A 26642-nucleotide genomic window follows, 5' to 3' on the forward strand; every position below is an offset into this window, starting at 1 on the left:
GTCGGTTACCAGCTGTCAAAATGTCAACAGCTGTAGTTCATTAAATACAAATAAGTTTTTTTTAATGTACCAGTTTTATTGATTTAAAATAAAATTGTTCCGCACATGTACACAGACTAGGACCTACATGTACATTTGCTCTTTGTGTGTGCGAGTGCGTGTGCGCGTGTAGGACGCATACAGTTATGTGTTTGTGTGCATGATTATATATATATATATATATATATATATATATATATATATATATATATATATATAGAGAGATAGATATATATAGAGAGAGAGAGAGAGAGAGAGATACATAGAGAGAGAGAGAAGGGCGAGAGAGAGAGAGAGACATACAGACATACATATATAAATTAATAATTGCAAATAACACATTCAACTTTATTAACGTATGGCGTTCACAGAAACGTATTGAGAACATAAATCTCGATATAATAATAGACATGTATATTAATAACAATAATAATAATAATAATAATAACAGACTTGTAAAATAACAACAGACACGTATTACAACAGAAAATTCCAGGCCAACACCATTCCAGGCAATATATAAATATGATGGTACCGCATAATCTCAGACGCCTCCAGGACCCGTGCTTCTAAACCTATTGGAGTCTTAGGTGCTATTAAAAGTCAAATCTCTAGTGACGTCACACGCATACAATAAACAAGTATAGCGTTAAGGTTTCAGACACTAATAACATCTAGAATCCAAACTCCAAAAGGTTTATAAGCACTGGGCTAATTTGTCGTAACACTGTCTGGGACCGACAACAGACCATGGCCCCATTCCACGAAGCAATCTTAGCGCTAAGATCATCTCAAGTGCATACCGTAGTTATGCATTTAAGGTGATCTTAGTGCTAAATGGCATGGGGCCGCGGGCACCCCCCCCCCCCCTTTTTTTTCACTAAAGTTTTTAATTGCGATTGTATAGTGAATTACTATACCAGTTATTTTTAGTTTCGAACAACATTTAAATTTATCACTCGGAATTTAACCGTTGGCGTATATGTCGCTAAACGTCATAAATATAAGTCTATAATTGCTTACGTTTAAGCTAATTTTGTTATATATGTTAAAACAATTCTATTACCATAGTTTTATCGTGGTGCCAAGATATGCAGCAAGATTATAGATACCAGTCTGGGGCGTAGTCTGAGAGGAAAAAACGCCGAGGAAACTCAGGCCTGTAAAATAAATATCAGTGTCATGGGAAAAATAAAATCAATCTGGGGAAATTCCAGACGAGGCAAGCGCCTCGTCTGCCTCATGCTGGCTACGCCATTGACAGTACCAATACCCAGTGTCGGTCGTACACGGTGCTTAATGCTGTTCTAGAACCGATAACACTAGTGAGACGGGAGACACTATATGCACTTATTATGGCACTGTAATGGATGGATTTCTCAAAAGGCACTTTTGTTTGGTTGGTATTTTTTGTGTGTGACTGTGTGCGCGTGCGTGTGTGTGTGCATGTCCGACTGTTTGTGTGACTGTGTGCGTGTGTGTGACTGTGTTTGCACAGTAGGTGTTGCACTAGAGCCAATTTTAAAAACATCGTAGGCCGAATTTACAAAGCCTGTTTTAGACTTACACGCGTGTCACTATATACATTTACTGTGCTTAAACGCCTAGTTGTGCAGTTTAGGAAAAACAGGCTTCGTAAATTCTTCCCCGTAAAATTACGTCTGCGACTAACCGGTATACCGGTCGTACATTTACATGTGTTTGGCATCTATTTCACACAGGGAATGACATCTTTATGGGCGATGGAGCTTTTTAAGGATATAAGAAAATTAAATCTGTGTAATTGAAACTATGTTTGTTGTACTATTAATAGTAAAAAGAATTATGGTTTAATAATGAGATTGCCTGAAACCGTTTCACCATATATTTTCATCATTCTACTCACAATAGTACTTGTAATCCATGCAAAGATTCGTTTGCAAACCTATTTAGCTGTTTGGAAGTATTGCTAATACGAATAAATATTGTTATCCAGATTTGGGCATTTTCATTGAATTCAGGCAAACATCAGCCTTCCCCAATCCCAACTACAAAAATGGGAGCCCTTACGCCTATGCAAACACAGTAGCACGAATGGCCTGATTATACCATTCTTGCAGAGGCGTGTTCAGGAGAGCGAACGGTTTGATTACACACCATTCTTGCAGAGGCGTATTCAGGTGGGCGAACGGTCTGATTATACAACCATTCTTGCAGAGGCTTGTTCAGGAGGGCGAGCGGTCTGATTACACAACCATTCTTGCAGAGGCGTGTTCAGTAGGGCAAACTGTCTGATTACACACCATTCTTGCAGAGGCGAGTTCAGGAGGGCGAACTGTCTAATTACACAATCATTCTTGGAGAGGCGTGTTCAGTAGGGCGAACTGTCTGATTACACACCATTCTTGCAGAGGCGAGTTCAGGTGGGCGAACTGTCTGATTACACGCCATTCTTGCAGAGGCGTGTTCAGGAGGGCGAACGGCCTGATTACACAATCATTCTTGCAGAGGCGTGTTCAGTAGGGCGAACGGCCTGATTACACAACCATTCTTGCAGAGGCGTGTTCAGGCAGGCGAACAGTCTGATTATACAACCATTCTTGCAGAGGTGTGTTCAGGCAGGCGAACGGTCTGATGATACAACCATTCTTGCAGAGGCGTGTTCAGGCAGGCGAACGGTCTGATGATACAACCATTCTTGCAGAGGCGTGTTCAGGCAGGCGAACGGTCTGATGATACAACCATTCTTGCAGAGGCGTGTTCAGGCAGGCGAACGGTCTGATGATACAACCATTCTTGCAGAGGCGTGTTCAGGCGGGCGAACAGTCTGATTATACAACAATTCTTGCAGAGGGTGAATGGTCGATGATTAGACTAAGTTTTGATCCCAACGTTAGATGAAAATTAACAAGAGTACCGGTGAGGTACATGATACGCCTGCCAAAAAGTAGATCGTGGCAACCTATAGTCTGTTCCATTATTCTACTAACGTGTGTTTCGTAAATAATTTCAGTCTGGTTTGAGTAGGAACAAAAGTAAAAGTATTTTTGAAATCACAAAAAAGAAAACCCCACTATTTGTATATGCAATTTAGAAAACAATCAATTCAAAAATAAATAACTTGTAGTACGATAAATGCTTAAATACAATAGTAAGAAAATGACTGTTCCCTGTAGGAAGGACTACAGTCATACTTACATGCACAGTTAAATGATCCTATATGAATTGATAAGGAAGATATGGCCCAGACAAGAATTTACTTTAATGTGCAGTAATGCGTGAAAAGTAGGTCATGGTGACCTAGTTATGGTATGCAAAAAACCACCATCCCATGTTGTACCTGCATGCAAGGTTTGATGATCCTATATTAATTTTAATTAAGTGACAAGGAAGATATGGCCCTGACAAGGATTTCCTTTAATATCAGTGATGTGTGAAAAATAGGGCGTGGTCACCTAATTATGGTACATGACACACTGCCATCCCAACTTGTACTTGCATGCACAGTTTGTTTAATAACACCACATTGATTTATTAATCACCGGATACTGCACGTCAAACATTTGATAATAGTCTTAGAGGAAACAGTCTTTATTTTTTAAATAACAGCAAGGGATGTTTTATTATGCATTTTCCCACATACAGAAAAGTGCATACCACAAACTTTCACACACCTGTCATGGAGTACGGGTTAAACTATAAAATTAGATGAATGCGATACAGTGGCATAGGAAGGTGCCAAAAAAAGGGGGGGGGGTGGGGGGTGGGCACACTTTTACACTTATAAAGAAAATATAAAGCAAAATATCTGAAAAGTGTGTGTGTTGAGGGTGGGCACATGCCCCCCTGCTTCCTATGCCAGTGTGATATGATAAAAATGGCATTAACAGTCAAACATTAGCGAGCGCTCTGCCTTCTGAACACGCCTTTGTTCTTCGAGATTCGCTGGTTGCTTAATTCATTTCGTCTTTGTCTTCGGTTATTTACGGTTTCGGTGAAAGATTAGTGTTAGTCTTTATTAATTGTCGTTTGGCTGGTTTGATTTGGCAAAACTATGGTTGGTACATCAGTGTTGACCTTTTTTGTTGTGTCATCGGTTTTGTCTTTTTTAGTTGTGTCATCAGTGTTGTCAGTTTTAGTTGTGTCAATGGTGTAGCCTTTTTCAGTTGATACATCGTGAGATATGGGTACCACCGTGTTCGACCTAGAAAACACACAGAATTACATTTTAAAAACCCAACCCACAAACATATAATATACAAAAAAGAAGTTGTCTTATAGATAGATATTACACCATATACCTTATCGGACTGACAGTGGACGTTGATTTAGGGAAGGGGCACACTTCTAATTGTAGTCAAGAAATTAAATCATACATATATTGGATATATATATATAGACACACACACACAGTCAAACCTGTCCTAGCAGTCACCTGTAATCAGCGATCACCTGCCTTAAGCGGCTACTTTTTCCCCCCTCCCAAGCGATTTTTAATGTAAATGTACCTGTAATAAGCGGTCACCTGTCTAACACGGCCACTGCAAATGTTTACTACTAGTACATGTATTATTGTAATAGGTGGTGTAATTTATTAATCCTAATACCTTACCTTACACCATCTTGTTAGATCAACCCAAGTTTGTATAATATTAATAGCCGACTAAGAACAAAACAAACCAACAAGATAATCTAAACTGAACAATTTATTTATACAATAAAGTCATTTAAAAAAAAAAAGGTTAAACAAAATAAACGTATATCCTTACTATTAGGTCCCCATTTAGAACGACACTAACGTGAAAATAAAGGGAATACTAGTACCCATTCAGTCCCGACATAACTCTTGTGTATCAATTAAGAAAGTATAACTGGAATGCATCTAATTGCCTTTGGTCAGGCTAAGCTTGACATTTGTAGATTCACTTACTATGACAATACACTGCATGGAGTAGGAATTAAATATTTAAATGGAAAAAGAAAACAAAGTTATTGAGAGCGGTTAAATCAATACATTCCAATCACCTTATTTCTGAAGGAGACATGTCGAAAGTTAATTTATTGCCAGTACAGCACAGAGGGCAAAACAAGAAAGAACAAACGTTTTAAAGACCACTTTTCTTTAGCAAATTTCTCTACTCCATTGTGTGACCGTTTAAGACAGTTTTGACTGTATATACACACATCAAACAAAATCGCTTTATTGTTACGGCCCCCTTCTTTGTGAACAATCCTAGACCCGTGCCTTACCTGTGACATATTTAGTTTGTAATATTGTAGGTATGTTCCTCACCTTGTAGCCGTTATACAGGTTTCTATCTCATGTAGACTTTTAAATAAATACAATTACACATCAATTTCTGGAACCCCCTGTTCAAACAAACATCTGCTTTAGAGGCTCCATGCAGAGGCGGAACTAGGGGGAGGAGGGGCAGGGCCTGCAAACCTCTCCCAAAGTTCCCTTGGCATTCCGCCTCATGTCATTGGGACCCCCTAAATGAATTTTCTGGATCCGCCACTGGGCACCTTATTAGTAAGAGATTTGATTTCCATGTGACCTACACCTTGCCCCCATGAGCTTACCAAATAGTGCTCAAGCTTACGGCCACAGTAAAGTAAAGTTTGTTTTGGTTAACGACACCACTAGAGCACACTGATTTATTAATCATCGGCTATTGGATGTCAAACATTTGTTAATTTTGACATATATAATCTCAGAGAGGAAACCCACTACATTTTTCCATTAGTAGCAAGGGATCTTTTATATTCACCATCCTACAGGATAGCACATACCACAGCCGTTGATATACCAGTCGTGGTGCACTGGCCGTAATGAGAAATAGCCCAATGGACGCATTGACGGGGATCGATCTTATATATTCTACATGTATATGTTACTGGGCTATTCATCCATCCATCTGTTGTATTCTATCCGTCCATCCATACATTTTGTATTATTCATCCATCCATTTGTTCCATTCCATGCATCCATGCATTTCATCTGTCTGTCCATCCGTCCATCCATCCATCCTTTTTTTTTTAAATGACACTGTACCTATAGCGGTGCTGGTGTTGGTGGCGTACGAACTTGATAAACATGCACGTCTCGAGTAGCTCTTGGAAGATAGCTCTGACCATGTGACCAAGAGGGGCACCCTTGACCCTTTGGTGGATAGGACCACGTGTTAAATGGCTGATTGATCTCTCTGATAATGTTCCTGCAAGCCATTTACGGAAGTAACTACAATGTGCAACTACATGTTGATTCAATGGCGAAAAAAACTGTTAATAGATTGTATAGGTTAATTAACAACCCTTGTTTAAATTTGCTTGCACTTTATAATATATATCTTGCATATGCCTTTTATGGATATGAAGGCACTGTAATATGTTTTAGGCTAAATGAAACAATTAACAATGTGGCGAAATTTAGCTGAATGTGGGTGCTGTCGAATTTCTTTCTGTAGTGTGTGTATTAGTGGTTAATATGTGGAATTTTTTTAATCGAGGAACTCGAAAATGATCAATGTAAAGGTATTTGACGTCAAACATAGGATTGTTGTGGTATTAGAGCAGGAATCTCCGACTACCGTTTGGTGGGCAGTGATTGCTCGAATATTACATAGCTTGGTCTCTGAATGTCCGTCTAGTCCTCTACAGTCAGAGTACTCGGGCTAGCTGTTATAGTGCATGCCTGTCATGGGCGCAAGTTCAGACTCCTGCCAGCTCTTCAATCCAGGTGTAATTTAACAAAGGCCATGGTATGTACTATCCTGTCTGTGGGATAGTGCATATAAAAGATCCCTTGCTGCTAATCAAAAAGAGTAGCCCATGTTGTGGCGACAGCAGATTTCCTCTATTAATATCTGTGTAGTCCTTAACCATATGTCTGACGCCATATAACTGTAAATAAAATGTGCTGAGTGCGTTGTTAAAATAAAAACATTTCTTTCTTTCTTTCCGTCCAGGACAAGTCAAAAGAGTGTGTAATTTTTGGCATGCTTCCATCAGAGAACTGTTCAAGCATGCCTGTCGTGGGCACAACCTCAGACTTCACCAGAGAATTCAGTCCATGACAGGGGAGTAAAAAGGCAGATAGGGATTGTTTTATATACACTTCTCCATAAATACCATGACCAGTAATGTATGGGGCACTGGTCGGGACGAGAAAAAACCCCCCGAAGTCTACCGAGAACTGCTGATCCTATATGACCCATCAATCAGTCAAGTTGTCTGTCATTGTGCTACACTCCGCCCCCATTTACAGAGGAATTAAGAGGAGTCCAAGGTTAATATACAATTTGAAAGGCAAACACTTGAAGAACATCATACAAAAAAAATAGCAAATTTCATGGGCTTTTGCATTCATACCCAACTTAAAAGGCAAAATTTAAGCACTCTTCGTTATAAAATTACAGTTTTCAATGGCTTTTGCATTCACCATATTTAATTGGTAACACTTGGTCTTGTATATTTTGGTCAGTATTCGTAACAGCGTATCCAACAATTTTTGGTGAATCCACAATTTTGAGTCTGAAGCAAAGGATTATGAGCTGGACTCTCAAAATATCTATATTAAATCATGTTTATGATTCTTGTAGAATCAAAAAAAAATAATCCCCAAATTCACGGTCTTGGGCCTAATTCATAAAGGCATCTTAGGCTCTGCTAGACAACAAAGCATCCTCTTTGCAAGTCTTTTAGCATTGCACTGCGAGATCGCAAAGTTGCGAGAGTTTAGTGAATTAAGCCCCTGGTTAGCGATGGTAAAAAAAAAGCTGCCCGTTTAACTGACTGTGTTCCAATTATCTGTTGCTGTTTCCGAGATACATATCCACCATTAATACCACCATCCAGCTATAGGGGCAGATCCAGGGAGCTTTCTTTTTTTCAGAGGGGGGAAGGAGGGGTGGTTGGATGACTATAAGGGAAAAAGGGACAAACTCGTGAAACGTGCAAGTCAATGAAAATGACCACCACCATCACCAACCCCAGTAACAGCAAAATAGTAAAATGACTGAAGAAATGAAGTACTCGATGTAGCCGGTTATATGGTCATCCACGGCCATTCTGCGGAAGAACGGAGATAGCATCGCACCAAAGATGATCGCTGGAATGAAGAAGGCCAGAGCCCAGCCAATGCCAAACCAAAATCCATTCTGTAGTAAACAAAAGAAAGAACGAAGTCAAATTAATACATTGTTGTGGAAACTATAGACTACCCCGTATATGAGTACGAGATAATTTAAGTGTCATTTCTCTGGCTCCACAGAAAACAAAATGTGTAGGAATTTTGTTTTATTTATTTTTACTTCTTATTTCATTTTTTGTAATCAGATTAAAATATATATATATATATTTATATATATATATTATTGCCATATTAATTGATCTGTGGTGATTTTAGGGAGAAAATAAGCAATAAACAAATAAATAAATATATTAATTAATAGAGACATTTTCTGTTTTGCATGCAATACTATTTGAGCTACTACAATTAACAGGTCAACCACACACACACTGGATTTATTAAAATTGGAGGCCAATCCATTTTGTCATTTCATTGAAAACCAATCTCAAAACAGCCAATGGCTCTCGTTCTTGTAACCACAAAGAACCCTAATATAGTGGCACATTGTTATAGATGTACTAATTCAAAGACAACAATGGCAAGTCTTACCAAACCATCCGACACGTGACTGCAAACCAGATCTGTAGCGGAGCTGTATATATTCCACAGGGGTCTGCAGGCACCCACTTCATTGTGGATCTACAAAACAATACATAAACCAACAGTAATGTACATTTGTTTAGTGACTCGCCCCTCGCTCCAAGCACAGTGTTCAAAAGGTCTCACTAACCACTAACAACTAACAGTGTGATTGAACCTTAATTGGACATAAGCATGAAAATAAGTTAAAAGATAAAGATAAAAGGTCCTTTACTACAACATTGCATCGTACATATATATGACTTTTAAAAAGTTAAATTCTGGCTTGAAATATATATATAGAATACTACAGGACTGACGGTTAGATGACATTAATCTTATGTGTTGTTTTAAAATGTATCCAACGAGTGAAAGCGAGTTGGGATACTTTCTTAAAAGACGAGTTGTGAGATAAATGGTATATCTCATGGACAGGAATGTAGTACGTATTCTTAAGAGATAACCATCAGGATTATTTTTTTTTAGATCTGTGGGGTTATTGTCTATTTGATCCTGCAAATTTAATGTCATTTTTGACTGAAGGCGTTAGCTTGAGGTCAAAAATGAAACATTTGTGGGCATCAAATAGACAATAACACCCACAAATCTAAAAACTCCATTTGGTTATGTCCATTGTAAACTGAATAGTTATTTTTTTTATGGAACTAACTGTATATTTGGTATTTCTTGAACAAAATATTTGGCTACAATTTAACTGTAGACCCTTGAATCGTCAACTTCACCTGTTCCAATTGCTAATAAGGTCACTTTCTAATGATGTCATTAGCTTTCCGGGTGTTATTTTGATTTGATCCCGGGAAAAAAATGTAATTAACCAATCACAATACAGAACACACTCGTATTGCAGTCAGTTTACAATATGTCTTAAATATCCTTAAAAACAAGTTTTAAACAAATTTAAACCTCTTATCAACTAAAACTTATTCACATTCCTTGAGCTAACTTCTGCTCGCATGGCATATTAATAAGTTTCAGGTGAACCTATAGCTTGATCACCATGCTGGGCTTTAGATCTCACTAATGTGGACACAACAGGCTTTAAGTCTGTTCTACATAAGCACACCAAAGTCTTGTTAGTGTAGTAATATGTTAATAGTCGGCGGGATGTTGCCCAGTGATAAAGCATACGGCTGATGCGCGGTCGGTCTGGGATCGATCCCCGTCGAAGGGCCCATTGGGCTATTTCTCATTCCAGCCAGAGCACCACGACTGGTATATCAAAGGCTGTGGTATGTGCTATCCTGTCCGTGGGATGGTGCATATAAAAGATCCCTTGCTACTAATGGAAAAATGTAGCGGGTTTCCTCTTTATGGCTTTGTCAAAATGACCATACATGTATGTTTGACATCCAATAACCGATGATTAATAAATCAATGTGCTCTAGTGATGTTGTTGAACAAAAACAAACTTTAATATGTTAATAATAGCTGGTAAAGAGTTGTACATATTCAGAAATGAATTACAAGTTATTATAATATAATTACAGCTTCATTAACATCCCACTGGTTTTGATTTTGTACATAATATGGCAAGGCTTCTAGAATGGTTTATAAAATCCACTAGCCATGGGATCAGTTATTTAAAAAATGTACTAGCCATGATTAAAATTTTACTAAATAATAGTAATAATTAGATATGTCACCTAAAGAGGGAGATAGAGCTTAAAAACACTAACATTGGGGGTTGGGGTGGGGTCAGGATATTCATATTTACAAAATAGACTTCACTGCAACATTTGACAAAAAAAATTCACTAGCTGTTGGGCATGGCAAAAATTGTTATTTACTAGCCCAACATGGAATACCACTAGCCATGGGAGTGGGGCTACCATAATATAGAAGGCCTGTCTGGCATGATGATAGTAGTTATTTACTAGCCCAACATGGAATATCACTAGCCATGGGAGTGGGGCTACCATAATATACAAATGTAGAAGCCCTGTCTGGCATGGTGATAGTAGTTATTTACTAGCCCAACATGGAATATCACTAGCCATGGGAGTGGGGCTACCATAATATAGAAGTCCTGTCTGGCATGATGATAGTAGTTATTTACTAGCCCAACATGGAATATCACTAGCCATGGGAGTGGGGCTACCATAATATAGAAGTCCTGTCTGGCATGATGATAGTAGTTATTTACTAGCCCAACATGGAATATCACTAGCCATGGCAGTGGGGCTACCATAATATAGAAGTCCTGTCTGGCATGATGATAGTAGTTATTTACTAGCCCAACATGGAATATCACTAGCCATGGGAGTGGGGCTACCATAATATACAAATGTAGAAGCCCTGTCTGGCATGATGATAGTAGTTATTTACTAGCCCAACATGGAATATCACTAGCCATGGGAGTGGGGCTACCATAATATACAAATGTAGAAGCCCTGTCTGGCATGATGATAGTAGTTATTTACTAGCCCAACATGGAATATCACTAGCCATGGGAGTGGGGCTACCATAATATAGAAGTCCTGTCTGGCATGATGATAGTAGTTATTTACTAGCCCAACATGGAATATCACTAGCCATGGGAGTGGGGCTATCATAATCCAGAAGCCCTGTCTGGCATGGTGATAGTAGTTATTTGCTAGCCCAACATGGAATATCACTAGCCCAACATGGAATATCACTAGCCATGGGAGTGGGGCTACCATAATATAGAAGTCCTGTCTGGCATGATGATAGTAGTTATTTACTAGCCCAACATGGAATATCACTAGCCATGGGAGTGGGGCTACCATAATATAGAAGTCCTGTCTGGCATGATGATAGTAGTTATTTACTAGCCCAACATGGAATATCACTAGCCATGGGAGTGGGGCTCTGGCATGGTGATAGTAGTTATTTACTAGCCCAACATGAAATATCACTAGCCATGGGAGTGGGGCTACCATAATATAGAAGCCCTGTCTGGCATGGTGATAGTAGTTATTTACTAGCCCAACATGGAATATCACTAGCCATGGGAGTGGGGCTACCATAATATAGAAGTCCTGTCTGGCATGATGATAGTAGTTATTTACTAGCCCAACATGGAATATCACTAGCCATGGGAGTGGGGCTACCATAATATAGAAGTCCTGTCTGGCATAATGATAGTAGTTATTTACTAGCCCAACATGGAATATCACTAGCCATGGGAGTGGGGCATAATATAGAAGTGTCTGGCATGAGTAGTAGTTATTTACTAGCCCAACATGGAATATCACTAGCCATGGGAGTGGGGCTACCATAATATAGAAGTCCTGTCTGGCATGATGATAGTAGTTATTTACTAGCCCAACATGGAATATCACTAGCCATGGGAGTGGGGCTACCATAATATAGAAGTCCTGTCTGGCATGATGATAGTAGTTATTTACTAGCCCAACATGGAATATCACTAGCCATGGGAGTGGGGCTATCATAATCCAGAAGCCCTGTCTGGCATGGTGATAGTAGTTATTTACTAGCCCAACATGGAATATCACTAGCCATGGGAGTGGGGCTACCATAATATAGAAGTCCTGTCTGGCATGATGATAGTAGTTATTTACTAGCCCAACATGGAATATCACTAGCCATGGGAGTGGGGCTACCATAATATAGAAGTCCTGTCTGGCATGATGATAGTAGTTATTTACTAGCCCAACATGGAATATCACTAGCCATGGGAGTGGGGCTACCATAATATAGAAGCCCTGTCTGGCATGATGATAGTAGTTATTTACTAGCCCAACATGGAATATCACTAGCCATGGGAGTGGGGCTATCATAATATCAGAAGAAGTCCTGTCTGGCATGGTGATAGTAGTTATTTACTAGCCCAACATGGAATATCACTAGCCATGGGAGTGGGGCTACCATAATATAGAAGTCCTGTCTGGCATGATGATAGTAGTTATTTACTAGCCCAACATGGAATATCACTAGCCATGGGAGTGGGGCTATCATAATCCAGAAGCCCTGTCTGGCATGGTGATAGTAGTTATTTACTAGCCCAACATGGAATATCACTAGCCATGGGAGTGGGGCTACCATAATATAGAAGTCCTGTCTGGCATGATGATAGTAGTTATTTACTAGCCCAACATGGAATATCACTAGCCATGGGAGTGGGGCTACCATAATATAGAAGTCCTGTCTGGCATGATGATAGTAGTTATTTACTAGCCCAACATGGAATATCACTAGCCATGGGAGTGGGGCTATCATAATCCAGAAGCCCTGTCTGGCATGATGATAGTAGTTATTTACTAGCCCAACATGGAATATCACTAGCCATGGGAGTGGGGCTACCATAATATAGAAGTCCTGTCTGGCATGATGATAGTAGTTATTTACTAGCCCAACATGGAATATCACTAGCCATGGGAGTGGGGCTACCATAATATAGAAGCCCTGTCTGGCATGATGATAGTAGTTATTTACTAGCCCAACATGGAATATCACTAGCCATGGGAGTGGGGCTACCATAATATAGAAGTCCTGTCTGGCATGATGATAGTAGTTATTTACTAGCCCAACATGGAATATCACTAGCCATGGGAGTGGGGCTATCATAATCCAGAAGCCCTGTCTGGCATGGTGATAGTAGTTATTTACTAGCCCAACATGGAATATCACTAGCCATGGGAGTGGGGCTATCATAATCCAGAAGCCCTGTCTGGCATGGTGATAGTAGTTATTTACTAGCCCAACATGGAATATCACTAGCCATGGGAGTGGGGCTATCATAATCCAGAAGCCCTGTCTGGCATGGTGATAGTAGTTATTTACTAGCCCAACATGGAATATCACTAGCCATGGGAGTGGGGCTACCATAATATAGAAGTCCTGTCTGGCATGATGATAGTAGTTATTTACTAGCCCAACATGGAATATCACTAGCCATGGGAGTGGGGCTACCATAATATAGAAGTCCTGTCTGGCATGATGATAGTAGTTATTTACTAGCCCAACATTGAATATCACTAGCCATGGGAGTGGGGCTATCATAATCCAGAAGCCCTGTCTGGCATGGTGATAGTAGTTATTTACTAGCCCAACATGGAATATCACTAGCCATGGGAGTGGGGCTACCATAATATAGAAGTCCTGTCTGGCATGATGATAGTAGTTATTTACTAGCCCAACATGGAATATCACTAGCCATGGGAGAGGGGCTACCATAATATAGAAGTCCTGTCTGGCATGATGATAGTAGTTATTTACTAGCCCAACATTGAATATCACTAGCCATGGGAGTGGGGCTATCATAATCCAGAAGCCCTGTCTGGCATGATGATAGTAGTTATTTACTAGCCCAACATGGAATATCACTAGCCATGGGAGTGGGGCTACCATAATATAGAAGTCCTGTCTGGCATGGTGATAGTAGTTATTTACTAGCCCAACATGGAATATCACTAGCCATGGGAGTGGGGCTACCATAATATAGAAGTCCTGTCTGGCATGATGATAGTAGTTATTTACTAGCCCAACATGGAATATCACTAGCCATGGGAGTGGGGCTACCATAATATAGAAGTCCTGTCTGGCATGATGATAGTAGTTATTTACTAGCCCAACATGGAATATCACTAGCCATGGGAGTGGGGCTATCATAATCCAGAAGCCCTGTCTGGCATGGTGATAGTAGTTATTTACTAGCCCAACATGGAATATCACTAGCCATGGGAGTGGGGCTATCATAATCCAGAAGCCCTGTCTGGCATGGTGATAGTAGTTATTTACTAGCCCAACATGGAATACCACTAGCCATGGGAGTGGGGCTATCATAATCCAGAAGCCCTGTCTGGCATGGTGATAGTAGTTATTTACTAGCCCAACATGGAATATCACTAGCCATGGGAGTGGGGCTACCATAATATAGAAGTCCTGTCTGGCATGGTGATAGTAGTTATTTACTAGCCCAACATGGAATATCACTAGCCATGGGAGTGGGGCTATCATAATCCAGAAGCCCTGTCTGGCATGGTGATAGTAGTTATTTACTAGCCCAACATGGAATATCACTAGCCATGGGAGTGGGGCTATCATAATCCAGAAGCCCTGTCTGGCATGGTGATAGTAGTTATTTACTAGCCCAACATGGAATATCACAAGCCATGGGAGTGGGGCTATCATAATCCAGAAGCCCTGTCTGGCATGGTGATAGTAGTTATTTACTAGCCCAACATGGAATATCACTAGCGATGGGAGTGGGGCTACCATAATATAGAAGCCCTGATTTGGGCTTACTTATTTTGGACATACATGTTTTGGTGTAATCTAAAGCCCTGATCAATTAATTTGACATAATGCTTTTTGTTTTATTAGATGGTATTGCTGTCACAACTGGGTCATCACCTAGGAGCAGCCAGTCATATGTCTTTAAAGTATTATCATATAATAATATCATCATATTATAATATAACAAGTTACTTTTAAATACTACAGAGGTCAACCTACGTGTAATCATCTAAGAAAAATTTCTAAAAGCATTTCAGAAATTTGTAGTATTTTTTTTTATGAGGAACTATTTCCTAAAGTGGACTATATAAAGCTGGTAAAAAAAAGTAATGGGCAACCTAGGGAGACACCACAGCATCGTAAAGGTATAAAATTAACGAGCTACTCTCGATTCACTAATATTAAAACCTATATTAGCTCGGCCATTTACCTTTCGACCGACCATTCAAAATTGCACCAAATTCCCTCAATCAAAATTGCGCACCCTTTTCTCTTTGGCATTTAACTGCTCCATTCAAATTCCATAGCACCACCGCCACCCCCACCCGCCTCCCTTGCTCCCTTGCACCTGCCCCGACCTTCCGAAAACAACTAAAGAACCCCCAAAACAAAACAAAATAGAGTATCAACAAAGATGAGATGCATACTGAACAGTCAAATAAAGAAACTGTCTTGCTCTGTTACAGGCATTAGGACAGCCAACAAGACACGGCACAGCAGCAATGTTGGAAATTGTCGCAGTGTCCTAGTTGTTAAAGTTTGTTTTGTTTAATGAGACCACTGAAGCACAGATTATTAATCATCGGCTATTGGACGTCAAACATTTGGTAATTCTGACACGTGGAAATCTGCTACATTTGTCCTAATGCAACAAGGGATCATTTATATGTACTTTCCCACATACAGGAAAGCACATACCAAACATAATTCTGAGTCATTAGAGGAAACCTGCTACATTTTTCCTAATGCAGCAAGGGTTCTTTTTTATGTACTTTCCCACAGACAGGAAAGCACATACCACGGCCGTTGTCCAGTTGTGGTGCACTGGTCATAATGAGAGAAAAAATCCAATTAGTTGAATGGATGCACCGAGATGGTTCGATCCTGCGACGCAAACACCTCAAGCGAGCACTCAACCGACTGAGCTAAATCCCGTCCCCTGTCCTAGTCGTATGCTCTATGTCCACAGGGAGCAAATATCCCAATGTCACCCACCAAAACAACTGCAACAAAATAACACCAATACCCCAAAAGCCAACAACCCCCCTCCAAATAAGCAGATCCAAAAAACTCTCAAGCCCCTTATCCCCCTTCTTAACCCCCCAAAACAAAACAATAAAACACACCAACAACTCCACACACACATTTGCATGCCTACACACATACATGTATATGCAAGATCACACACGCGAAAAACAACAACAACACCCCCCCCCCCCGAAAATTCCCAAAGCAATCCACTACCCCTAAAACAAACAACAATTATAATAAAACATCCAATCAAATCTATAAAAAGAAGAAGAAGAATGAGAAGATCCGACCACTGACCAGATGCAATGCATGGTCTCTATAGGATGCTAGATAAGCGCCGATGATTTTGCCGAATGCAGTGGACACCTGAAAGCAGAGCAAAAATTTGATAAATTAAAGCCAAGCCTGCATGGTTTTCATAAAATCTGTGACAGAAGGAAGGAAGGAAGGAAATGTTTTATTTAAGGACACACTCAACACATTTTATTTAGGGTTATATGGCGTCAGACATATGGTTAAGAACCACACAGATACTGAGAGAGGAAACCTGCTGTCTCCACTTCATGGGCTACTCTTTTCGATTAACAGCAAGGGATCTTTTATATATGCACCATCCCATAGACAGGATAGCACATACCACAACCTTTGATGTACCAGTCATGGTGCACTGGCTGGACCGAGAAATAGCGCAATGGGCCCACTGATGGGGATCGATCCCAAACCGACCGCACATCAAGCGAGTGCTGTACCACTGGGCTACGCCTTGCCCCAAAATCTTTGACAGATGCAGATCGATATAACATTTCAACAAAATATTAATAACAGTGGTCCTTGTTGGTACAGACCTACTATAAATTTGGATTCCGTCCCAGTCAATAGAGACCATGTACGCCACTAAGTGGAAAAACATATTTTGCGTAACTATTATGAGTAACACAAAAGCTGTAAGTATTTCATATATTTCCTGAAAGATTAGAACATTAACAGAACACATTTCATGTCACTTGAGGTGCTTAGTTCATTAATAAATTGATTTTGCATCCTGAATCGTTTTCCCAAAGAAATGCAACTGTATATAGCTATTGGTCTGTGACAATGACCGTTCAAGAGCTACAATGTTTTATGTCCATGTATGATGTAACCAACATTTATTGCTATATCAATGGAAATGCTTGTACGTATCTTATTATGGATTTTATTTTGATTGATACGGATTCCGTTATGGGGGTGATATTGATTCCATTCAGTGGTGGATCCAGAAAATCCATTTGGGGGGGCAGTGACATGAGGTAGAATGCCAAGGGAAATTTGGGGGAGGTTTGGAGGGGGATCGTCAAAAAAAATTAAAAAATAATATGTAATAAAATTATAACTATCGCAAAATTTAGGGGGGACCCAGGCCCCTGCCCCCCCCCCCCCCCCCTAGATCCACCTCTGCCATTGTAATATATACTGCTTTTTCACAGTGGTATACTCGTCATATTTGTCATTATTATAAACTACGTGTAGTGTTCATTTTTTAACAGCAGCAGCAACTTTTAAAATAATCACAAGTATACATTATGTATTTTTGAAGCGATTAAGAAACTAACTGAGAAATTTGCATCCCCCATTTCGTTTCCTTGTCCCCATGATACTTCTTTCCCATCTACACCTCGATCACTTCACAGTTTAATCAGATAAACATTCCTGATTTGTCTCGATTTTACCAGGGCCATACCTAGAGGGGGTTGGAGGGGTGGAGGCAAGATTTAAAACACCAATAATATTCTCTATTACAATGCCTCGTTTCTTGCTTTACTTCCCCCCACCCCCTAATTATTCAGACAAGGTATGGCATGGCCCTTAAAACCATCACATACCTCAGGCAAAAATGACTTTGTCATCAATATTTTGTCTGCTTTTGCCATTCTCATTCCTGCCTTCTTCAGCCAATGCTGAAATGACAAGGGATATAAATTAATCAGTATATGAGTTACTTGGCTATTACATTTCATGCAGGAAGGAAGGAAATGTTTTATTTAACGACACACTCAACACGTTTTATTTTTATGGTTATATGGCGTCGAACCACACAGATATAGAAAGGAAACCCGTTGTTGCCACTTCATGGGCTACTCTTTTCAATTAGCAGCAAGGGATCTTTTATATGCACCATCCCACAGACAGGATAACACATACCACAGCTTTTGATATACCAGTCGTGGTGTACTGGATGGAACGAGAAATAGCCCAATGGGTCCACCGATGGGGATCGATCCCAGACCGACCGCGCATCAAGCGAACGCTTTACCACTGGGCTACGTCCCATCCCCTTCATGCAGGAATGCTTTAGCAACTTGCAGATTGAAGGTTAAAGTTAGTGTTTCTTTTGTTTAAAGACACCACTAGAGCACATTGATTAATTAGTTAATCATCGGTTAATATAGATATCAAATATTTAACTGGTAATTCTGATACATAGTCTTCAGAGTAAACTCGCTACATTTTTCCTTTAGCAGCAAGGGATCTTTTACATGCACAGACAGGACAGCACATAGCGTGGCCTTTGATACATAAGTCATGGAGTACTGCATGGTAGTGATGGAGAAAAAGACCCTAATGGGTCTGCCGCAAAGGTTCAATCTACAACTGAAGCTCCACTGATTAAGCTATAACCCATCCCTTAAAACCACATACACACACAAAACACAGAACAAACATATACACACACACACATACACACACACAAACACATATATACACACACACACACAAAACACACACACACACACAAACACATATACATACATATTCACACACACACACACACACACATATATACACACATACACGCATATACACACACACATATACACAAAACACACACAAAAACACACACACACACACACACACACACACATACATATACACACACACACATATACATACACACACACACATACACAAACCATACATTTTTATATTTTATAACTTAATATTTAATATTTATCATTTTATCTTTATTCAAAATGTACCGTAAGCTCAACATCGGCTTAGTCAGCACTATAATATATCACCGTTAGCAAACAGTCAATTCTTATACCAGTCTCACCCAATCTTGCAACCGCAATGGGGAAAAATCTGATCTTCACCTTCAACTGTCAGCCATTTTTGTTTTAACAGAAAATATTTGCAACACTAATTTCAGCAATTTGACCAATCATGTAAGTATTTAGAACACGGTATATAACACAAATGAATATGAACTATTTTCTGTTCCAGAAAATGTATGGATTTATATGTGAAATTACAAAGATTTTTTGTAAATCATAAAGAAATAATTTACCACATTGAAGCATTCATGCAAAATTTACTTTGGCTTACGGGTAGATCCACGTTATAATTTTCAGATGTCACAAGACACGCGGGGAGTATCCTATATGTCCCGGTGCAATGTGAAATTAGCAACAGTGAGCCAGTGTTGGACCAACTGTCAAAATGACCATGTGACAATGTCGGCAGTCTACGTTGGGCCAACCATGGTGTGCTATCTGGGATGTAACCGACCAATGACAAGATTTTAATAACAATACTAACATTGAGGCATGGAAAAGAACAATTTTATCTGTGACAATAACACTATTATTTAATATTCACTGGTTGTTACAAAGAATATATATAAAAAACTCACACCCCACCCCCCACCCCCAAAACAAAAAAACACAAAAACAAAGCCACTAAGAACTTACTTTTAACTTATCTGTGGAATATTGAAGTTTTGATATTGTATTATTCATTCCAGACTGCAATAACACAAATATATCAGATTATTAATATTGGGTAATAACAACAATAATAATAACAAACAAAAAAAAAAATTAAACATACATGTACTTATCATGCAACCGTGCTCCCTGTGACCTGGCCCCGTGCTTATAAACCTTAAAGTCTAGACTTTAATAAAGTTCAGACTTTAACGTCATAGCAACGCCATTCAAATAGCATTACGTTAAAGTCTGGACTTTATTAAAGTCTACCGGCCTCGGTGGCGTAGTGGTTAGGCCATCGGTCTACAGGCTGGCAGGTACTGGGTTCAGATCCCAGTCGAGGCATGGGATTTTTAATCCAGATACCAACTCCAAACCCTGAGTGAGTGCTCCGCAAGGCTCAATGGGTAGGTGTAAACCACTTGCACCGACCAGTGATCCATAACTGGTGCAACAAAGGCCATGGTTTGTTCTATCCTGCCTGTGGGAAGTGCAAATAAAAGATCCCTTGCTGCCTGTTGTAAAAAGAGTAGCCTATGTGGCGACAGCGGGTTTCCTCTAAAAACAGTGTCAGAATGACCATATGTTTGACGTCCAATAGCCGATGATAAGATACAAAAATCAATGTGCTCTAGTGGCGTCGTTAAATAAAACAAACTTTACTTTACTTTTATTAAAGTCTAGACTTTAAGTTTTATAAGCACGGGCCCTGATAACCCATTCATGATAATTCGAAGTGTTATTTATGTCACATGCCTGATAACACCTCCGTTGCTAGCATGATAACCTTGACGTTGCTATGTGTTATCAGGTCAGTAGGAAATGAATTATGCACATGACGGATGATATGTTACTCAGAATTTGTAGATTTTCGTGTATATGGACCCCCAAGCACCATTTAACGACGTGACAGTCACACATTTCATTTTGTATTGAAAATCTCCTGTTACTTATACTGACAAATGATGACTCAATTAAATCCAGTGTCGGATTTTATTTTGTAATTCACAAGCTAGTTTTCTTTTATTTAAGCACATTTACCAAATTGCTGAACGTTTTTGGTTAAGTATATATACTAGTACATGGAATTGAAACAAAAGGAATTGGAAATTTAAAGAGGAATTAGAACTCGGCAAAGAGAATTTTGTGCTGGAAAGACAGATCCAATTACAAAAATTAGAACTTGAGAAACAACAGTCTACGTTGATGACGGAACGAATAAAATAATCGAAAAACATTGTTTCAACATTTTATTACATCTTAGTAATTACAACAAGATTTGAATAAAGTTATGATTGGCTGATGTTGAGTTAATTTTTATTTGATATAAATTATTAATATTTCCAGTTAATTTATTAATAGTAAAATATTAAAAGTTCAAGATATACTGCAAATGTTAAATTAATGGGTTTGACTTCGAAACATTTAAAGACCAAGATATTCTTCAAGTGTTGGTGGGCTCACTCCAAAGAATATCGTTTCAGTGCCGACATTGAGCAAGACTATAGTGACAATTAGTTAAGAGAGCTACTGTTATGTAATACACAAATGTACGTTTTTATTATGGTAATTGAAGGTTGAGGCTTCAGTGCCAAGTACAACTGTACATGTTGTACCATTGTTGCACTCTACCATCTTGGAACTTTGTCGCAGGTATATGTCAAATTGAAACATGCAGCATTAGAAAACATTAAAACAAAACGCTTTCCTATACAATACATCGTTTTCAGTTTTAGTTTGCAAGTTAACATAAAGGTAATAATCGTCATCGTCAAATTACCTCCCCCCACACCACAAATTACCAAAGATCCACATTTTTTTGTATCAAATATAGATAACGTTACATAAACCAGCCCTCTGTATCAGTAGCAGATCCGGGGGTGGGGGTGGGGTGGGGGTGGGGGTGGGGGTGGGGGTGGGGGTGGGTCCAGGGGTCCAGACCCCCCCTTTTGAAAGCCAACCATAACCTTTCAGGGGAAACGTGACTATATTAACTGTTCTGTGTAAAAGGAGAGATCAGTCATCACATTTGGACACCCCTACCTTTTTAAAAATCATGCATCTGCGCCTGTATATTGTGACCTGTTTGGTCACATATATGCGACCACTGTTTTCACATTTGGTGACTAAAACATTTCATACTATCTATATAAAAATACAAGTAGGCACCACGTGGCTCCTAGGTGAAAACGTTAACGTAGAGGGCTGTAAACATGTTTTTTTCTTCTTTCCATTGTTAGTCCCTCCATGAAGAATTCGCACCCACTCCCCCCCCCCACCACAGTATGGGCCTGATATCTGCCAAAATCTGACTGACAACCAGTCCAATCATAGTGCATCTAGGTTACACATACGCGTGCTGACAATGTCGTTTCTAAAAGTTCATTACAGGTATGTGTCACGTGATGTCACACGTACTCATACACGTAAGCAATCTAATTAACCTCTCTGTTGGTCTGAAATACCAGCAGATAATACATTTATCTAAGAGTGGCCATAGATTGTATGTAGATATAATTATTTTAGTCACTGTACACAAAACACTCACGATAACACTGGAAATTTGCTTTCTTTCCTTTGTCAGAGTATTGCGTAATTTCGTCATAAATGCTGCTAACTTACTCTGAAAAATTAAGACAATGTTATAGTTATGAAATTCAAAATTGTATGTCTACAGAGTTAGAATCAAAGGGATATCTTGACAGTCATGACCTCGGTTTCTGAAAAATAAATATATAGAAGAAAAAAGAGCCATTAAAAAAAAGCCCAACAATAACTAAAAACAAACAAAACAATTTTAACAACCAACAACAACAACATTCAAAATATGATAAAATTATTTATCTTTTTTTCCTTCTTTTTTTTTTACACCCCAATGGGTTTATGCCTCAATGGGGGAGGAGGGGTGTGTGTGTGTGTGTGTGTGTGTGTGTGGAAGGGTGTGTGTGGCGGTGTTCAAACCCCCATCCTTATGACCCTGTGGTAGAACAATCTCCTGATCTGCGACGGGTAATGAGATCAATCACAGTTGGTGGACTCGTCAGTCTACTCCCAATCTATATATCCCTGATCTGGTGTGTCGTATGTCATGGTATTCATGTACATATTAGTGATATGCACAGTATTTACAGCGTATTGATGTATCATGATCACAAAAAAACAAAAACACTATTACCATACACTCTGGACATCAGTACCCAGTGTTTCTGCCAATGTCTGTCATACATTTTGGGGTTCAATCTTGTACGGTAGGTACTGGGTTCGGATCCCAGTCGAGGCATAGGATTTTTAATCCAGATACCGACTCCAAACCCTGAGTGAGTGCTCCGCAAGGCTCAATGGATAGGTGTAACCCACTTGCACCGACCAGTGATCCATAACTGGTTCAACAAAGGCCATGGTTTGTGCTATCCTGCCTGTGGGAAGCGCAAATAAAAGATCCCTTGCTGCTAATCGGAAGAGTAGCCCATGTAGTGGCGACAGCGGGTTTCCTCTTAGAATCTGTGTGGTCCTTAACCATATGACTGACGCCATATAACCATAAATAAAATGTGTTGAGTGCGTCGTTAAATAAAACATTTCTTTCATTCAATTTATCTTGTCAGATGCCTTACTGACAATACAAATACTGTTGACTCAGTGTTACCTAAATTTACGTATCGATCATACCGTAATATATTATTTATAATATATTATGATATGTATCGTCAGGCAGAATACTGTGATATATAGAATAATGCCAATCCCTAACTACTATCTGCATGAGGAAGTACATATAAAAGTTGCCTTGCTGTTTTTCACAAGAACGTAGCCTATATGACACACAGTGGAATTTATCCCTCGCCATATAGACTAATTACAGTTAAGAAAAAAAGAAAGAAATGGTTTATTTAACGAAGCACTAAAATTTACAGTTATATGGTGTCAGACATATGGTTAAGGACCACACAGATGTTGAGAGAGAAACCCGCTGTCGCCACTTCATGGGCTACTCATTTCGATTAGCAGCAAGGGTTCTTTTATATGCACCATCCCACAGACAGGGTAGTACATACCACAGCCTTTGATATACCAGATGTGGTGCACTGGCTGGAACGAGAAATAGCCCAATGGGCCCACCGACGGGGAAGTACAGTTAAGAGCCATAATTTAAAATATACTGAGGTATCATATATATCCCACTATTGGTATTTTATAATAGGCAGGAGCTGAGGGGCAGGTGGGGGAGGGCACTTGTCCCCCAACTGCGAAAATAAAACACATTGGACACCCTATTGGAAGTCGACTGAATATACATTGTATTAGCAATGGGCCCTACATACAGTTGATAGCATTTCCCGACACCAATGATCAAAGGTAATCATATGTATAGACAATAATTGTCTATACAAACATAAAATATCTCTTACTGTTTTCTCTATAGGAGTAACCTCTCTCTAAGTGTCTCTGTCTGCTACTCCCTCAGTCTGTCTCCTTTTCTGTCTGTCCATCTCAATTTCCCTCTGTCCCCCGCTCTCCCAGTATCAAAGTACATCAGACACCAAATGGCCGTAGTCTGTCTCCGTTTCTGTCTATCACTTTCTTTCACTGTCTGTATCTCTCTGTCTCGATCTCCCCGTCCCATATCAAAATATTACGACAGACACCAAATGGCCGAAATTTAAAATGTGAGGTGTTGTTGAAAGAACATTCTTTCACCGTCTGTATGTCTCTGTAACAATCTCCCCCTCCCCCAGTATGAAAATACGTCAGACACCAAATGTCCGTAATTTAAAATGTGAGGTGTTGTTGAAAGAACATTCTTTCACCGTCTGTATCTCTCTGTAACAATCTCCCCCTCCCCCAGTATGAAAATACGTCAGACACCAAATGTCCGTAATTTAAAATGTGAGGTGTTGTTGAAAGAACATTCTTTCACCATCTGTATCTCTCTGTAACAATCTCCCCCTCCCCCAGTATGAAAATACGTCAGACACCAAATGTCCGTAATTTAAAATGTGAGGTGTTGTTGAAAGAACATTCTTTCACCATCTGTATCTCTCTGTAACAATCTCCCCCTCCCCCAGTATGAAAATACGTCAGACACCAAATGTCCGTAATTTAAAATGTGAGGTGTTGTTGAAAGAACATTCTTTCACCGTCTGTATCTCTCTGTAACAATCTCCCCCTCCCCCAGTATGAAAATACGTCAGACACCAAATGTCCGTAATTTAAAATGTGAGGTGTTGTTGAAAGAACATTCTTTCACCGTCTGTATCTCTCTGTAACAATCTCCCCCTCCCCCAGTATGAAAATACGTCAGACACCAAATGTCCGTAATTTAAAATGTGAGGTGTTGTTGAAAGAACATTCTTTCACCGTCTGTATCTCTCTGTAACAATCTCCCCCTCCCCCAGTATGAAAATACGTCAGACACCAAATGTCCGTAATTTAAAATGTGAGGTGTTGTTGAAAGAACATTCTTTCACCATCTGTATCTCTCTGTAACAATCTCCCCCTCCCCCAGTATGAAAATACGTCAGACACCAAATGTCCGTAATTTAAAATGTGAGGTGTTGTTGAAAGAACATTCTTTCACCGTCTGTATCTCTCTGTAACAATCTCCCCCTCCCCCAGTATGAAAATATGTCAGACACCAAATGTCCGTAATTTAAAATGTGAGGTGTTGTTGAAAGAACATTCTTTCACCGTCTGTATCTCTCTGTAACAATCTCCCCCTCCCCCAGTATGAAAATACGTCAGACACCAAATGTCCGTAATTTAAAATGTGAGGTGTTGTTGAAAGAACATTCTTTCACCGTCTGTATCTCTCTGTAACAATCTCCCCCTCCCCCAGTATGAAAATACGTCAGACACCAAATGTCCGTAATTTAAAATGTGAGGTGTTGTTGAAAGAACATTCTTTCACCGTCTGTATCTCTCTGTAACAATCTCCCCCTCCCCCAGTATGAAAATACGTCAGACACCAAATGGCCGTAATTTAAAATGTGAGCTGTTGTTGAAATATTTTCTTTCGTGAATACCTTGAGTTGTTCACCACACGCAGCTTGTATTGCTGTCACTTTATCATTGAGGCTGTTCATGGCACTGCTGGGGAGAACATTAGTTACCTGCAGTAGAAACATCAGTCTTCTTAAAATTAACAAACATATTTTACATATATGGCTAGTATATACTGTAAAGCGGATTAATATTGCGACGTGGGTTTTTTTTCCGCGAATACGCACCTTAGTGCATGTTCACGACATTTACATTTCGCGATTGACCATTGGTATCTGTAAAAAAAAATAATGCGGGTGAAAATAATGCGTGCGTATAAATTTCGTGACTTGAAGTTGAGCGCGAACAACGCAGAATTAATACACTTTATTTTTTGTCCTGGTTTAGAGTATACAAATATTATTCTCTACTGCTACATGCAGTTTCAATTTACAAGTATACATACCGAGCCAACATTAGAACATAAACTCCTGCAATTGCCCGCATCATGGAGCGATGCCGAGAAGATTGCCATGTAGTTTCTCATTCTACATGGCTTTTTGTTTTTGCTATGGACTATATTACAGGGGTTGGAAGATTATTTATCATCCATTAAAAGCTTTTGTAGGTGATATTCTTGGCACTATAATTTGCGATATCTCCTGGGATATTCTCCTAGGAGATATCGCTTCTTT

The 26642-nt window shown here is 39.5% G+C and overlaps 1 protein-coding gene across 2 annotated transcripts in view; it reads right to left on the reverse strand.

Annotated features, from left to right (window-relative positions):
* Positions 1-373: 373 nt before the first annotated feature.
* The window catches only part of LOC121384719 (prominin-1-A-like), an 87429-nt gene continuing 61160 nt past the window's right edge, over positions 374-26642 (reverse strand). The window contains exons 19-27 of one of the 2 annotated variants that reach the window (XM_041515237.1): positions 25992-26078; positions 22517-22591; positions 19951-20004; positions 18082-18156; positions 16517-16585; positions 8699-8788; positions 8053-8177; positions 6074-6236; positions 4099-4222 (exon numbers count right to left, since the gene is read on the reverse strand). In XM_041515237.1, the coding sequence (XP_041371171.1) occupies positions 6074-6236; positions 8053-8177; positions 8699-8788; positions 16517-16585; positions 18082-18156; positions 19951-20004; positions 22517-22591; positions 25992-26078 (738 nt within the window). In that variant the 3' untranslated portion in view covers positions 4099-4222. Of the gene's footprint in view, positions 4223-6073; positions 6237-8052; positions 8178-8698; positions 8789-16516; positions 16586-18081; positions 18157-19950; positions 20005-22516; positions 22592-25991; positions 26079-26642 lie in introns of both variants that reach the window. The other variant, XM_041515236.1, reaches the window with a different exon arrangement.

This window comes from Gigantopelta aegis, chromosome 10 (genome assembly GCF_016097555.1).
Source record: "Gigantopelta aegis isolate Gae_Host chromosome 10, Gae_host_genome, whole genome shotgun sequence".
NCBI classification, from domain to species: Eukaryota; Metazoa; Mollusca; class Gastropoda; order Neomphalida; family Peltospiridae; genus Gigantopelta; species Gigantopelta aegis.